General features: G+C 45.2%; 1 protein-coding gene across 8 annotated transcripts in view; it reads right to left on the bottom strand.

Moving 5' to 3' along the window:
• The window catches only part of LOC121296167 (adenylate cyclase type 2-like), a 42,522-nt gene that overhangs the window by 13,470 nt on the left and 15,308 nt on the right, over window positions 1–13,744 (bottom strand). For 5 of the 8 annotated variants that reach the window (XM_041221433.1, XM_041221432.1, XM_041221437.1 and 2 more), the window contains 9 exons: window positions 8,090–8,668; window positions 7,106–7,303; window positions 6,709–6,873; window positions 5,825–6,028; window positions 5,465–5,625; window positions 3,285–3,396; window positions 2,450–2,577; window positions 840–998; window positions 516–648 (listed from right to left, as the gene is read on the bottom strand). In XM_041221433.1, the coding sequence (XP_041077367.1) occupies window positions 516–648; window positions 840–998; window positions 2,450–2,577; window positions 3,285–3,396; window positions 5,465–5,625; window positions 5,825–6,028; window positions 6,709–6,873; window positions 7,106–7,303; window positions 8,090–8,254 (1,425 nt within the window). In that variant the 5' untranslated portion in view covers window positions 8,255–8,668. Of the gene's footprint in view, window positions 1–515; window positions 649–839; window positions 999–2,449; window positions 2,578–3,284; window positions 3,397–5,464; window positions 5,626–5,824; window positions 6,029–6,708; window positions 6,874–7,105; window positions 7,304–8,089; window positions 8,669–11,655; window positions 11,813–13,744 lie in introns of those variants that run through there. The other 3 variants (XM_041221438.1, XM_041221439.1, XM_041221435.1) reach the window with 2 other exon arrangements.

Raw genomic sequence — 13,744 nt, 5'->3', positions numbered from 1 at the left:
ATGTTATCAGCCCCATCATATGAAGCCAGGAATGCTTAGCATGAAGATATTCCACATCAAACCATTAACATTCACCCACAAACCTGCCTGCACACTTTCAACTGTACAGTATTACTGCACTTCTTTAGCTCGTCGTTAATACCAACATGCAGACACCCTTTTAAACAAAACCCCAATAATAGACTACAAGCCACAACAGAGAAACGGTGAAGAGCAACTAGCACATTCAGAAACAATTCAGAAACCAGACCGTACAGGAAATGATTTAATTGAACAGCTCTGCATGACATCCTACTTGCAGAGCTGTTACCATTGGTATCTGGTTTCATAAAGCCGTTTAAAAGCTGACTGATACTAATAACTATTGGTATACTAATGACAACCCCAAACCAGAGCGGTGCTACAAACATGTGCTTATAAATAGAAGTGAAACAGTGTTTCTTCTGTCGCTTTGAGCAGCGCAGACAATGCCCGGTGTGTGCAGAGTGAAGGGGCAGAGAAGAGCTCATAGTTACCCGGGGGTCTAAGACCAGGTATGTCTTGACATTCTGCTCTTTCAGGTAGGTGTCTCTCAGGTGCCCATTGCCTTCCTCTACTTCATAAGCTTTGTTCAGGTGTTTCAGCGTGGCGTCGGTGATGTGGACTCGCCTGAGGGGTAAAGCACATCAAACACAAATAGCACGACGGAGTGGGTCAGACCACTAGCTAAATGTGCATGTTAACTTTGCAGCTTTCCCAAGCTTTTCCAATTGTTGCGCTTTTTCAATGCTTTCCTATGCTTTCACTACATGCTTTAATATATTTTTACTCCGGTAAACCTGTACAAGAGTCAGTCTCACCCAGGCAAGCCTCCGGCCTCCATGTGGTTGGCCAAGGTGACATCATGTGACCACACGTCGTACTGCCACTTGCGCAGCCCGATGACCCCACAGAGCACGTTCCCCGAGTGAACCCCGACCCTCATGCTGATATCCACTCCGGTGGCCTCTCTCACCCGCCTGGGTGAAACAACAAGTGAGACGAGGAGAAAGAGGGTCAAGGGGAATAGATGAATCCCCTACTTCTGTTGCTGCCCGCCCACAAGCAACGTGATCCTAAGCAAGTCACTTAACCTCCTTGTGCTCCTTCTTTCAGGTGAGACGTTGTTTTAAGTGACTCTGCAGCTGATGCATAGTTCACACATTCTAGTCTCTGTAAACAAAATAATAATGTTGCTGCAACGCTCAGCAGTGTGTTTCTAAACTATGCATGAAATTCAAAACCGCTTTTTATTTGCATTTCTGACAGCAAATTCAATTTCATAAAGCATTAGCTCTTTCATTGAATTCCAAACCAGGACACATTGTCCCAACCAGATCCTTAGACTGCTCAATTCAAGGCACTAGACGGCTCAATTCAAGGCACAATTCAAGGCACTAGACGGCTCAATTCAAGGCACTAGACGGCTCAATTCAAGGCACTAGACTGCTCAATTCAAGGCACTAGACGGCTCAATTCAAGGGCTCAATTCAAGGCACTAGACGGCTCAATTCAAGGCACTAGACGGCTCAATTCAAGGCACTAGACGGCTCAATTCAAGGCACTAGACGGCTCAATTCAAGGCACTACACGGCTCAATTCAAGGCACTAGACGGCTCAATTCAATAGCAAAGTATGTGGTGGGAACAAGGCTCTACACTAGAATGGACCAAAAGAGCTTCCAGGGAGTTCAGCAGCACTAGTATTAGCACTAAACAGCAGTATTAGTGAATGAGGCACAGAGAACACGGTGACACCCAGCACACTGAGGTATACTGTAAACTCCCCTAGATCCACACTCAGCACACTGCGGTATACTGTAAACTCCCCTAGATCCACACCCAGCACACTGAGGTATACTGTAAACTCCCCTAGATCCACACCCAGCACACTGCGGTATACTGTAAACTCCCCTAGATCCACACCCAGCACACTGAGGTATACTGTAAACTCCCCTAGATCCACACCCAGCACACTGAGGTATACTGTAAACTCCCCTAGATCCACACCCAGCACACTGAGGTATACTGTAAACTCCCCTAGATCCACACCCAGCACACTGTGGTATACTGTAAACTCCCCTAGATCCACACCCAGCACACTGTGGTATACTGTAAACTCCCCTAGATCCACACTCAGCACACTGCGGTATACTGTAAACTCCCCTAGATCCACAGCCAGCACACTGAGGTATACTGTAAACTCCCCTAGATCCACAGCCAGCACACTGAGGTATACTGTAAACTCCCCTAGATCCACACCCAGCACACTGAGATACAGATTGGCACAGATCTACATATTCATCGTAATTCAGATAAAAAGAAGCTGTAACTCTGGTGACAAATGTCAAAGTCAATCCTTTATTTGCGATACATAATGATCTTGTAACAGCCCCCTGGACCCCAGTGTTAAGGCAGTTCATTCCACTCACTTGATAGCCTCACACATATCCAGTCCCATCTTCACACAGTTCTTTGCATGGTTCGGTAGGGATACAGGCAACCCCGACACACAGTAGTAACAGTCTCCTAAGATTTTTATTCTCATACATTCATTTTCCTGTAAAAAAAAAAAAAAAGAAAAAATAAGCAAACAAACAAATAAATAAATAAATAAATAAGCAAACACTGTGAGGCTTGGTGGTCCAGTGGTTACTGAGTCGCTGTGTGTGAACCTGGGCAAGACACTTAACCTCCTTGATGCATAGTTGAACCCACAGTCTCTCCAAGTCGCTTTGGATAAAAGTGTCTGCTAAATGACAACTTAACAATAATGTAAACAGCTCCCTTTTCTATGATGCGTTGGTTATTCACTAAAAAGAAAACAGCATTAGCAAAAAATACTGTGAAGAAAATCAGAAACAGAGCTTTCTTATGCAAGTAACAAACTCTAACTTAAAAATGCTGAATTCTAACATAAAACCATAAAAAACTAAGTCAAGTAGAAAATCGTTTCAGCTAGCGCCTTCTACAGTAGAGAAACGTTTCAGATAGCACCTTCTTCATTAGAGAAACGCTTCAGCTAGTGCCTTCTATAATAGAGAAACGTTTCAGCTAGCGCCTTCTACAGTAGAGAAACATTTCAGCTAGCGCCTTCTATAATAGAGAAACGCTTCAGCTAGCACCTTCTTCATTAGAGAAACGCTTCAGCTAGCACCTTCTTTATAACATATCAGCTGAAGCCATCACTGCCTGTTTTCAGTCTCCCTTGTGCTGTATACACAACATTTAAATAAAAGCCCAGAACCCCGAAGGTGGCTCCCTTGCCTTTGCGATCTGGTCGAACTTCCCGAAGAGTTCGTTCAGCATGATGACCAGCTCCTTGGGAGAGCAGTCGCTGGCCAGGCGTGTGAATCCCACGATGTCCGCATACAGGATGCTGCCAAAGACAACGGCATCAGTCACACCATGCATCCAATAAACACACTTATTTACTGTACTAAAAAGTGATCGTTCACAGGCCATGGAATTAAACTGGGCTTCGGAAAAACACTAATTCAGCCACCCTCTAAAATGTGGGAGAGAAAAGTGGTACGTCTATTTTAAAAAGCCAACGAGCAAAAAAGCCAACAGGAAAATAAAAAAAAAGAAAAAGGTGTAAGAGAGAGCGGTTAACGAGGCAGAACATTACTTAAGATAATCCTGCCTATGGTGATTGCCTCACGTTTTTGCCTCAAACAAAGAGATCCACAGTCAAGCTGTGGCTCCACTGTTAAGAGGTTAATCACCTGACTTCTGTATCTGTTAGTTGCTAGGCAAAAAAATAAATAATCCATATATTTCAGGAATTTGGAAGACAAGACTACAGTGAATATCTGACGCTGTATGACTGCTAGTTCTCCATGAGAGCACTGTCTGCTGGGCATCGTCTGGGAAGCACTGGAGAACATCACTGCAAAACAACTGCATAGAAACACGGGCTCCTGCAGCCGACACAGTCTGCATGCTTTGTGTGGAGAGGGAGGGTGTTAAACATGGTTTTCAAATTAGAGTTGTCAGAACAAAGAGAGGGACTGTACTGATCCCCTGAGACCAAGAGGGGCTCCTCTAAACCCTGATCTCTGTTTCCTTCACCAAACCTGGGCAAAATAATGAAATCACAGCTTTCAAACCTGGGTGAAATAATGAAATCACAGCTTTCAAACCTGGGTGAAATAATGAAATCACAGCTTTCAAACCTGGGCGAAATAACGAAATCACAGCTTTCAAACCTGGGTGAAATAATGAAATCACAGCTTTCAAACCTGGGTGAAATAATGAAATCACAGCTTTCAAACCAGTGTGAAATAATGAAATCACAGCTTTCAAACCAGTGTGAAATAATGAAATCACAGCTTTCAAACCAGTGTGAAATAATGAAATCACAGCTTTCAAACCTGGGTGAAATAATGAAATCACAGCTTTCAAACCTGGGTGAAATAATGAAATCACAGCTTTCAAACCTGGGTGAAATAATGAAATCACAGCTTTCAAACCTGGGTGAAATAATGAAATCACAGCTTTCAAACCAGCGTGAAATAATGAAATCAGAGCTTTCAAACCAGCGTGAAATAATGAAATCACAGCTTTCAAACCTGGGTGAAATAATGAAATCACAGCTTTCAAACCAGCGTGAAATAATGAAATCACAGCTTTCAAACCTGGGTGAAATAATGAAATCACAGCTTTCAAACCTGGGTGAAATAATGAAATCACAGCTTTCAAACCAGCGTGAAATAATGAAATCACAGCTTTCAAACCTGGGTGAAATAATGAAATCACAGCTTTCAAACCTGGGTGAAATAATGAAATCACAGCTTTCAAACCTGGGTGAAATAATGAAATCACAGCTTTCAAACCTGGGTGAAATAATGAAATCACAGCTTTCAAACCTGGGTGAAATAATGAAATCACAGCTTTCAAACCTGGGTGAAATAATGAAATCACAGCTTTCAAACCTGGGTGAAATAATGAAATCACAGCTTTCAAACCAGTGTGAAATAATGAAATCACAGCTTTCAAACCTGGGTGAAATAATGAAATCACAGCTTTCAAACCAGCGTGAAATAATGAAATCACAGCTTTCAAACCTGGGTGAAAGGATAAAATCACAGCTTTCAAAAACAAAATCTCTTCACTTCATTTTGATTCACTAACGGACCTGCTTTCTTTACAAAAATGCTTTGAGATCGCCACGGAACAATTTTTTTGACATCATTTCCACAAGAAATAAATGCAGTCTGTCAGCCTGGCTGCCTGTCTATTGTAACCTTCACTGCAGAAAACATTTCATTGTGTTGCGTGACGCACACTTTCACCTTTCATTCATATAGTTTTATAGCTAATCCGATAGGAACATGCTAGACTTATCAATGCCCTTCTAGCAGCTCTATACACTGGGAAAGTAAATGATAAAAACTATTCTTAAAAAGTCCAGTTCAGTACAGGGAAACAGATCCTCAGAGTACCTGACGTTCCGGTGCCTCTTCACATACAAGCTGTGGAAGTTGTTGTCCTTCACCTGTCTCTGCTGAGCATCCCTGTCCTTGCTCTCCTTCAGTCTCTCTATTATAGCCAGCTTCATTTCCATGGAGATATAGGCTGGCAGTACCGACAGCAGCAATGTCTCCTGCAAACAGAGATCTCGTTACAGGAATGTACGCATCTTAACACTGCTCAGCTCACATCTCGTTACAGGAGTGCATGTGTGTTGACACTACCCAGCTCACATCTCAGAGAGGGTTTCCATTGGAACAGTTTAGATGGCACCAGTGTTGATTGATTGTCAAATGTGGCTGCTCTCATGTACGTCCCCTCTCCCTCCCTACCTGCTGCCTCTTCTCGATCTCCAGCTTCATGAGGATCTCCCTCTCCCTCCCTACCTGCTGCCTCTTCTCGATCTCCAGCTTCATGCGGATCTCCAAGCAGCTCAGGGTGTCCAGGAAGGTCTGCTCCAAGGCACTCTCCATCATTTTCTTGTGGAATGCTCCCACCACATTGCCACACAGGAAAATGATTACATTTGGCAATATCTGGTGGGGAAAAAGGAGCACCACCATTATATATAGATATAGATAGATATAGATACATATATATATGAATCCTAGTTGACATCAGCATTTTTACAAAACTGTTACAATGATGGTAATTCTACAGCACTGTATTTAGTTACTGAAACTTTGCATAAGTCCCCTCTTACAGCCAAATTATGGTAACTGTAGAAATATAAAAAAAAACAAACACACACACAATATGAGTCTTGCCTGCGTTGCTTTAGCACCAGGGCCCTCATTACCTCAGTTAAACAAACTGGCCCATTGAGCCTCTCCTCTTCCTGAACCTGTTAACACCAGAAGCACAAGCTCCCCGGTCTGACCTCTGCAGAGCGAGACTCCCTTTCCTGGAAAGCAGCAGAAACAAAGCACCCTGCTCTGCCCTGACCTCCGACACTCCTCTCACAGGAACGAGCGCCACATCAGAGTACTTCCTGTCGCTTCTCTATCCTACTTTCTAGAACGACTTGCTAACCAGCATGTAACTTTATTTGAGTCATGTTGTTTTTTTTTTTTTAATTTAGTCATACAAAAACAAAAAGACGCAGCAATGTACCGTACTGTGCAGCAGTATATTTCTGTGACACCCGTCCCTGAGGAGGAAACCTGCACAGTGGATGGCACTCTGCTCCCACCCCCAGGCTGCGGGCCCGGCTCACCTGGAACACGAGGCTTGACCGCTGGGACTCGTCAAACACTCTGACAGCGATGCCAACAATGACGAGGTGAGAGACGGAGGAGAGGACAGCGAGGACCACGGCCTCCCACATCCCGAACGGCAGCATTGTGTATAGTGTGAAGATTATGAACAGAAAGAACGGCACCTGGAGAGAGAGAGAGAGAGAGAGAGAGAGAGAGAGAGAGAGAGAGAGAGACACATGGAGGACAAGCTAGTAAAACACACATGCACCTCATTGATGGAGACTTATAAATGATACGTACAAACATCTGTTGAGTTTCAAAATCCCCCCCCCAAGTTCTGTCATCTCTTTCAGCTAAATCCACTGCTTGACGAGGACTGCTTTTGCACCTCTGTAACAGTGAATGAGCCCATACCTGATCCCATGCGCGGATCACCTTCCCGTCGAAGATGAACACGTAGCCCACTGCGAGGAGGCAGATCCACACTGCCACCCCCAGGAAGCGCATCCACCTCTGGAACAGAGACTCCATGCATACCAGGATGAAGACCAACAGGAACAAGGCCAGTGCGCTGCACACCGTGCTGAGGAAGAGCACGTGATCCGCTGCGACCTGCACAGGAGAAGCAGTTCAGCAGCCGGGATTACACCAGAGAACATAAACCCACAGCTCCATGCCATGCAGGGAACATCAGCAGTGGGTAATTGAGAGAGAACAGTGGTTACATTTGAATCCAGCATCCACACAGATGAAGAGGATACACCGATGCACCCTGGAAGGCACACAGGGCTGTTATCAGCACGGTCTATTAATACATTCTAACAGCTCACCTCCAGGTCCATGAGACTTTACCAAGTCTGGTATCACAGTATTACAGCTATGCTATCTCTACACAGTGAATGAAGCCCAAGGGCTACAGTGAGGTAGTTCATCCAGCACTTGAAAACACTCGCTTGGAAGATATACAACAGAAAAAAGATGAATGAGAACCAACAGACCAGGAAAATGGGATTAGGCGACATGTCTAAATAGCTCAATGAGACATTCCCATCAAACAAGAGCATCAGTGCTCCAGCAACCCCACTGTAGCTACCTGAACAGCTTCAGGGTTGAATATGGAAACTGGTCTGCTGTGTGGAGTGGAGTTATTTTGCCTGGTCCTCTGTTAGGGGTCTGCAATATTTAAAGCTATTTTATATATATATAGTTCTAATTTAATCCTGCAAGCTCAAATTGTGAACCTGCTGCAGATTGATGACATCATCATTTCCAGGTCATGTGCTACGAGTAGTGTCTCAAGCCTCATGAGCACGGCCACACTTTGTCTGCTGTGTTAGTAAGGCAATATTGCAGCGACAGGCATGCATGTACATACTTGAACGCGAAATCGGTACTCACCAGCCCATTAGCAAAGAATACGATGAGGAGCCCCAGGCAGGAGACCACAGCAATGCCCAGCAAGAGGACCAGCAGCTGGTGCTTGCTAATGCAGCAGTACTGCCTGTACAGAGAGCCTCGGTCTGGTTCCTGGTCATTTAAAAAGTATTTCCCTTTGGCGGGCATTGTGTACACCTCAGTCCCCAAAGAGCATAGCAGGCTGATTGTGAAAATATTAAATACACTGCAGTGTGTGGACGTAAAGAAAGCAAACAGACGAATCCCGTGAAGCAGCTGTGATGCTTGCGTGCTGCTCAGTGCAGAGAGTCCTGTCCTGAGACTTACATTGTGATCTCAGATTGTTCTCTCCTCTCCCAGGCACAGTAGTTCAGATTACAGCACTCACACACACACTGTTCATTCCTCTTCGTCACCACATGCTGCTCAGAATCACCCTTCAGCAGAGCTCTCTGTGCAGAGAAGGGGAGAGGGGGGAGACTGAGGATCCTTTGCAGCCGATTTTCAACAAAATAAACAGTTGTTTCTTCTTCCGTCCTTCCCGAGCGACCCCTAATTTACAGCCATCGTGTAACGTGAGCCCTGGAAAGAGACAAGACAGAGGCAGGGTGAACAAAAGACCTGAATGAACACATTCTACAGGGTCAGTACATCTTGCACGGCTGGGGTTTGTGGACTGTTAAGAGACTTGCTTTTGTTGAGCAGTCATAAACCACCCCACTCTAGAATAGGGTCTCGGTCGGAAGAATTTATAAATATCCCACTCTCTCATCTAAACAAGCCTGTATGTTTGCTGTGAAAACTCATTCTGACGTTGATGTGGTTTGAGATTTTACCAAATTGAATCATTACATTAATAACTGCACACAAAAACATACAAAGCACCAGTCAACCAAGTGGAAAACCATGGTGCACAATGCACACAGTTTGTGTAATCCATGGTGCACAATGCACATAGTTTGTGTAATCCATGGTGCACAATGCACACAGTTTGTGTAATCCATGGTGCACAATGCACACAGTTTGTGTAATCCATGGTGCACAATGCACACAGTTTGTGTAATCCATGGTGCACAATGCACACAGTTTGGTTATTAGAAGGTTACACTCTCTCATCTCGTTAATATTATTATTATTATACCCAGCTTCAGACAATAATCAGAGCTTCAGAACAGCTGGAGCACATCTGCTTTGAATGGTTATATTAAAAAATTCTCAAATATAAACAAACCAATTTCTATTAAACGCCCTTTCGATCCTTTTTTTTTTTTTTGGCTCAACCTGTATAATTTGTTCTGAAAGGATGTGATCTTTGTTAATGTTGGGAAATTAGTAGGAAGCAACTGGAGAATAATTAAGTCATCGAATTAAACTGCTTTTACGTTTTTTGTTTGTTCTGTAAAATAAAAATGTAAGAGCTTTGAAAGAAAAACCAGCAATCGGGTGTGAAACTCAGAACACAAGGGTACTGCAGTGAATTCCTTGATATATCAGAGCTCTAACAGTATCAGTTTGTATCTTTCCCAACTCTCTGCTTTGCTCATTTTTTTTTAAAAGTTGTTCTAACACTAGAACAGTATACCAACACTTCCCGACTCTGGACAGCCTCTTCTGGTAATCCTACTTGCAGCGCTACTATGGCGACAGACCATGCCGAGCTAACAATGAGTGTAAAGTGTGCAGTCACATTGTCCGGCAGTGTTGGCTGAGGCCTCAGGGAAGGGGTGCTATAGACATTTCTTTTCAGCTCCCAGGAGACGCTGGGGCAGTGGCAGAAATGCCAAACTCCCCAATATCACATATTTATGGGGTCTGTTTTAATTGAAAGTGGCATTACCGTGATTTCAGTTCACACACTCAAAACCCTACCACAACCTCCAGAGCGCTGCCTGAAGAAAATTCAACTCCCTAAAGCAGGGCTACCAGTGCCTGTGGTGGGTCGAAGGACTGAATCATTGGGAACCCCAAACACATGAGAGCCAGGGGCTGCAGAGGAGACTGACATCCAGAACTTCATAAACCCCCTGTACTGACAACAGTGAAGAGGAGGAATTTGCTGGAGCGTTTGTCTGCTCTGATAGTTACACCTCGAAGAGCACAAGAGCTCAGGATCTTCACAGAGAGATATGCGATTGAAGCAGCAGCAACACCACCACCACCACCACCACCACAGCAAACACATGGGGCCACGTGATCTTACAAGCTACCTTGCAACATCCCCTCCCGACGCCAAGCAACAGAGTCCTCACCCAACATCATTACATCTGCTGCAGTCAGACACAGCCTCAAAACTACACACAATGACAGGCTTCACTGGGAGTGTCACTCTGTGCACAACATAGAGTTTGTGTAGAAGAGTGAGACACAGAAACCTCTAGACATCTCCCAGCACAGCCCCATCTCACCCACAGCAACAGAAACCTCTAGACATCTCCCAGCACAGCCTCAACTGACCCACAGCAACAAAACAACACACAACGACAGGCTTCACTGGGAGTGTCACTCTGTGCACAACATAGACTTTGAAAAGAAGAGTGAGACACAGAAACCTCTAGACATCTCCCAGCACAGCCCCATCTCACCCACAGCAACAGAAACCTCTAGACATCTCCCAGCACAGCTCCATCTGACCCACAGCAACAAAACAACACACAACGACAGGCTTCACTGGGAGTGTCACTCTGTGCACAACATAGACTTTGAATAGAAGAGTGAGACACAGAAACCTCTAGACATCTCCCAGCACAGCCCCATCTAGACATCTCCCAGCACAGCCCCATCTGTCACTCTGTGCACAACATAGACAGCAACAGAAACCTCCATACATCTCCCAGCAAGCCCCATCTGACCCACAGCAACAGACATCTCCCAGCACAGCCCCATCTGACCCACAGCAACACCCACAGCAACAGAAACCTCTAGACATCTCCCAGCACAGCCCCATCTGACCCACAGCAACAGAAACCTCTATACATCTCCCAGCACAGCCCCATCTGACCCACAGCAACAGAAACCTCTAGACATCTCCCAGCACAGCCCCATCTGACCCACAGCAACAGAAACCTCCATACATCTCCCAGCAGAGCCCCATCTGACCGCACAGCAACAGAAACCTCCATACATCTCCCAGCAGAGCCCCATCTGACCCACAGCAACAGAAACCTCCATACATCTCCCAGCAGAGCCCCATCTGACCCACAGCAACAGAAACCTCCATACATCTCCCAGCAGAGCCCCATCTGACCCACAGCAACAGAAACCTCCATACATCTCCCAGCAGAGCCCCATCTGACCCACAGCAACAGAAACCTCCAGAGCAAGCCCCATCTGACCCACAGCAACAGAAACCTCTAGCCATCTCCCAGCAGAGCCCCATCTGACCCACAGCAACAGAAACCTCTAGCCATCTCCCAGCAGAGCCCCATCTGACCCACAGCAACAGAAACCTCTAGACATCTCCCAGCAGAGCCCTCCCAGCAGAGCCCCATCTCACCCACAGCAACAGAAACCTCTAGCCATCTCCCAGCACAGTCCCATCTGTTCCCCACCGCGATATACTGTTTAATTACCCTCATTATTATTATTATCCAGATCTTTCACCCCATTAACCTCTAGGTTAATACAGCCCCTGTGGTCTCCATTCCTCTTCACAGGACGCTCCGCAGTTTGAATAGAGAGAGTTGTACTTGCTTGCTGCCTTGGTCCACACAGCCACTTCGGTTTGCAGTTTGCCAGTGATCTGGCAGAGCAGTGCAGGATCCCTTGTCCGCCTGGGATGACTTCACTTAATACAGGAGGTTCATTAGCCTGGTGTTTATACATCTATTTACTTAAGATTCTCTGAGAACTGATAGTGTCCAGAGCATCTGTGTTTAAACAGCAGAGACATTAAAACAGTACTTCACGAAAGGCTGCCTTGACAGCAGGGATTGGTCTGCAGGGCAAACAGTGTGCTGTAAAGGGATGGGAAATTCCACTCGCAACTGAGCAATGCAGGGCAAACAGTGTGCTGTAAAGGGATGGGAAATTCCACTCGCAACTGAGCACTGCAGGGCAAACAGTGTGCTGTAAAGGGATGGGAGATTCCACTCGCAACTGAGCACTGCAGGGCAGAGTCGAAGTAAATCGTATTGATTCAAAGCTGGTTGCCACCACACAAACAGGACTGTCCCGGTAAAGTCATGCCGTCTTCCGATTTACTCTGCTCAGTTAATCTGCTCAGATCTTTTAAATCAAGCTTATTCATTTGCACTGTTTATTTTACAAACACATCCCCGTCCCAACGCAGATTAATTATAACGTAGCCCAGCAATGGTCATGACATTGCTGCTGTGCTATTTTTAAGTTGCCATGGCAAACCTGAAAACACACAAGGGCAGCACCTCCTGTATGAAGTTGCAGAGCCCAGCACTTTACTGGCAGACTTGATAAAAGGGAACAAGGGCAGGACAGACATGGAGACTGAAGAGGGGTATCTGAGGCCCACTGGCAAGGGAGCAATGAACCCCCTCCCCCCACATGACAACCATTGCAACTAGCTGTGTTTCTGAAGGACTATCCGACAGAGATTTCATTCTTTTATAATAAAAAACAAAAATAGGAGCCACTCGACTAGATTAGCAATCTTTGCTTCGTGCAACAATGTGTGCAGCGTCACGTGATGCTTTATCCAGCTTCAGGAACAGCACGATGACACTCGATCTCTTGTGAACAGGGGCCTCTACTGTGGAAGTGCCGGCAGGGGCTGTGCTGCGATTGGACGAGGCTGCCCCTCATTTCCACCTGCAGCACTTCTGGAAATTCTGTATGCAAAATTCACATAGAATGAATCCCATCATCTTCCTGTTTTAAATGAGGAATATCATTAAATAACTGCCTTCTCATCATCTCCAATATACACAGAACACCCAATAAAGCACAAGTAGTGGGATGCAAGGACAGGAGGAGGATTATTTGAATGCTGGTATTTATTGCTTTGTTCCACATCATTTTGATGTACAAAACCCTTTAATGTCATCTCCATATCTCTTGATCCAACTCCCGTATGGATTGAAAGGACTGCATACAGGACAGAGTGAGAAAAACTAAAATCTGAGAATTGATTCTGTAATCAGTCAATTTATAGACATCTGGATCAGCAAAAAGAAAATGGTGCAGACTTCTTTCCGCTTCCACTGTATGACATGCACAGCATCGTTACTGACGACACCTGTGTTACTACAAGTTAAACGTGCCGCGCTATTACAAGTTAAACGTGCCGCGCTATTACAAGTTAAACGTGCCGCGCTATTACAAGTTAAACATGCCGCGCTATTACAAGTTAAACATGCCGCGCTATTACAAGTTAAACATGCCGCGCTATTACAAGTTAAACATGCCGCGCTATTACAAGTTAAACGTGCCGCGCTATTACAAGTTAAACGTGCCGCGCTATTACAAGTTAAACATGCCGCGCTATTACAAGTTAAACGTGCCGCGCTATTACAAGTTAAACATGCCGCGCTATTACAAGTTAAACATGCCGCGCTATTACAAGTTAAACGTGCCGCGCTATTACAAGTTAAACGTGCCGCGCTATTACAAGTTAAACGTGCCGCGCTATTACAAGTTAAACGTGCCGCGCTATTACAAGTTAAACATGCCGCGCTATTACAAGTT

Source organism: Polyodon spathula, chromosome 21 (assembly GCF_017654505.1).
Source record: "Polyodon spathula isolate WHYD16114869_AA chromosome 21, ASM1765450v1, whole genome shotgun sequence".
Taxonomy (NCBI): Eukaryota; Metazoa; Chordata; class Actinopteri; order Acipenseriformes; family Polyodontidae; genus Polyodon; species Polyodon spathula.
This window is presented reverse-complemented; position numbering and strand designations above follow the sequence as displayed.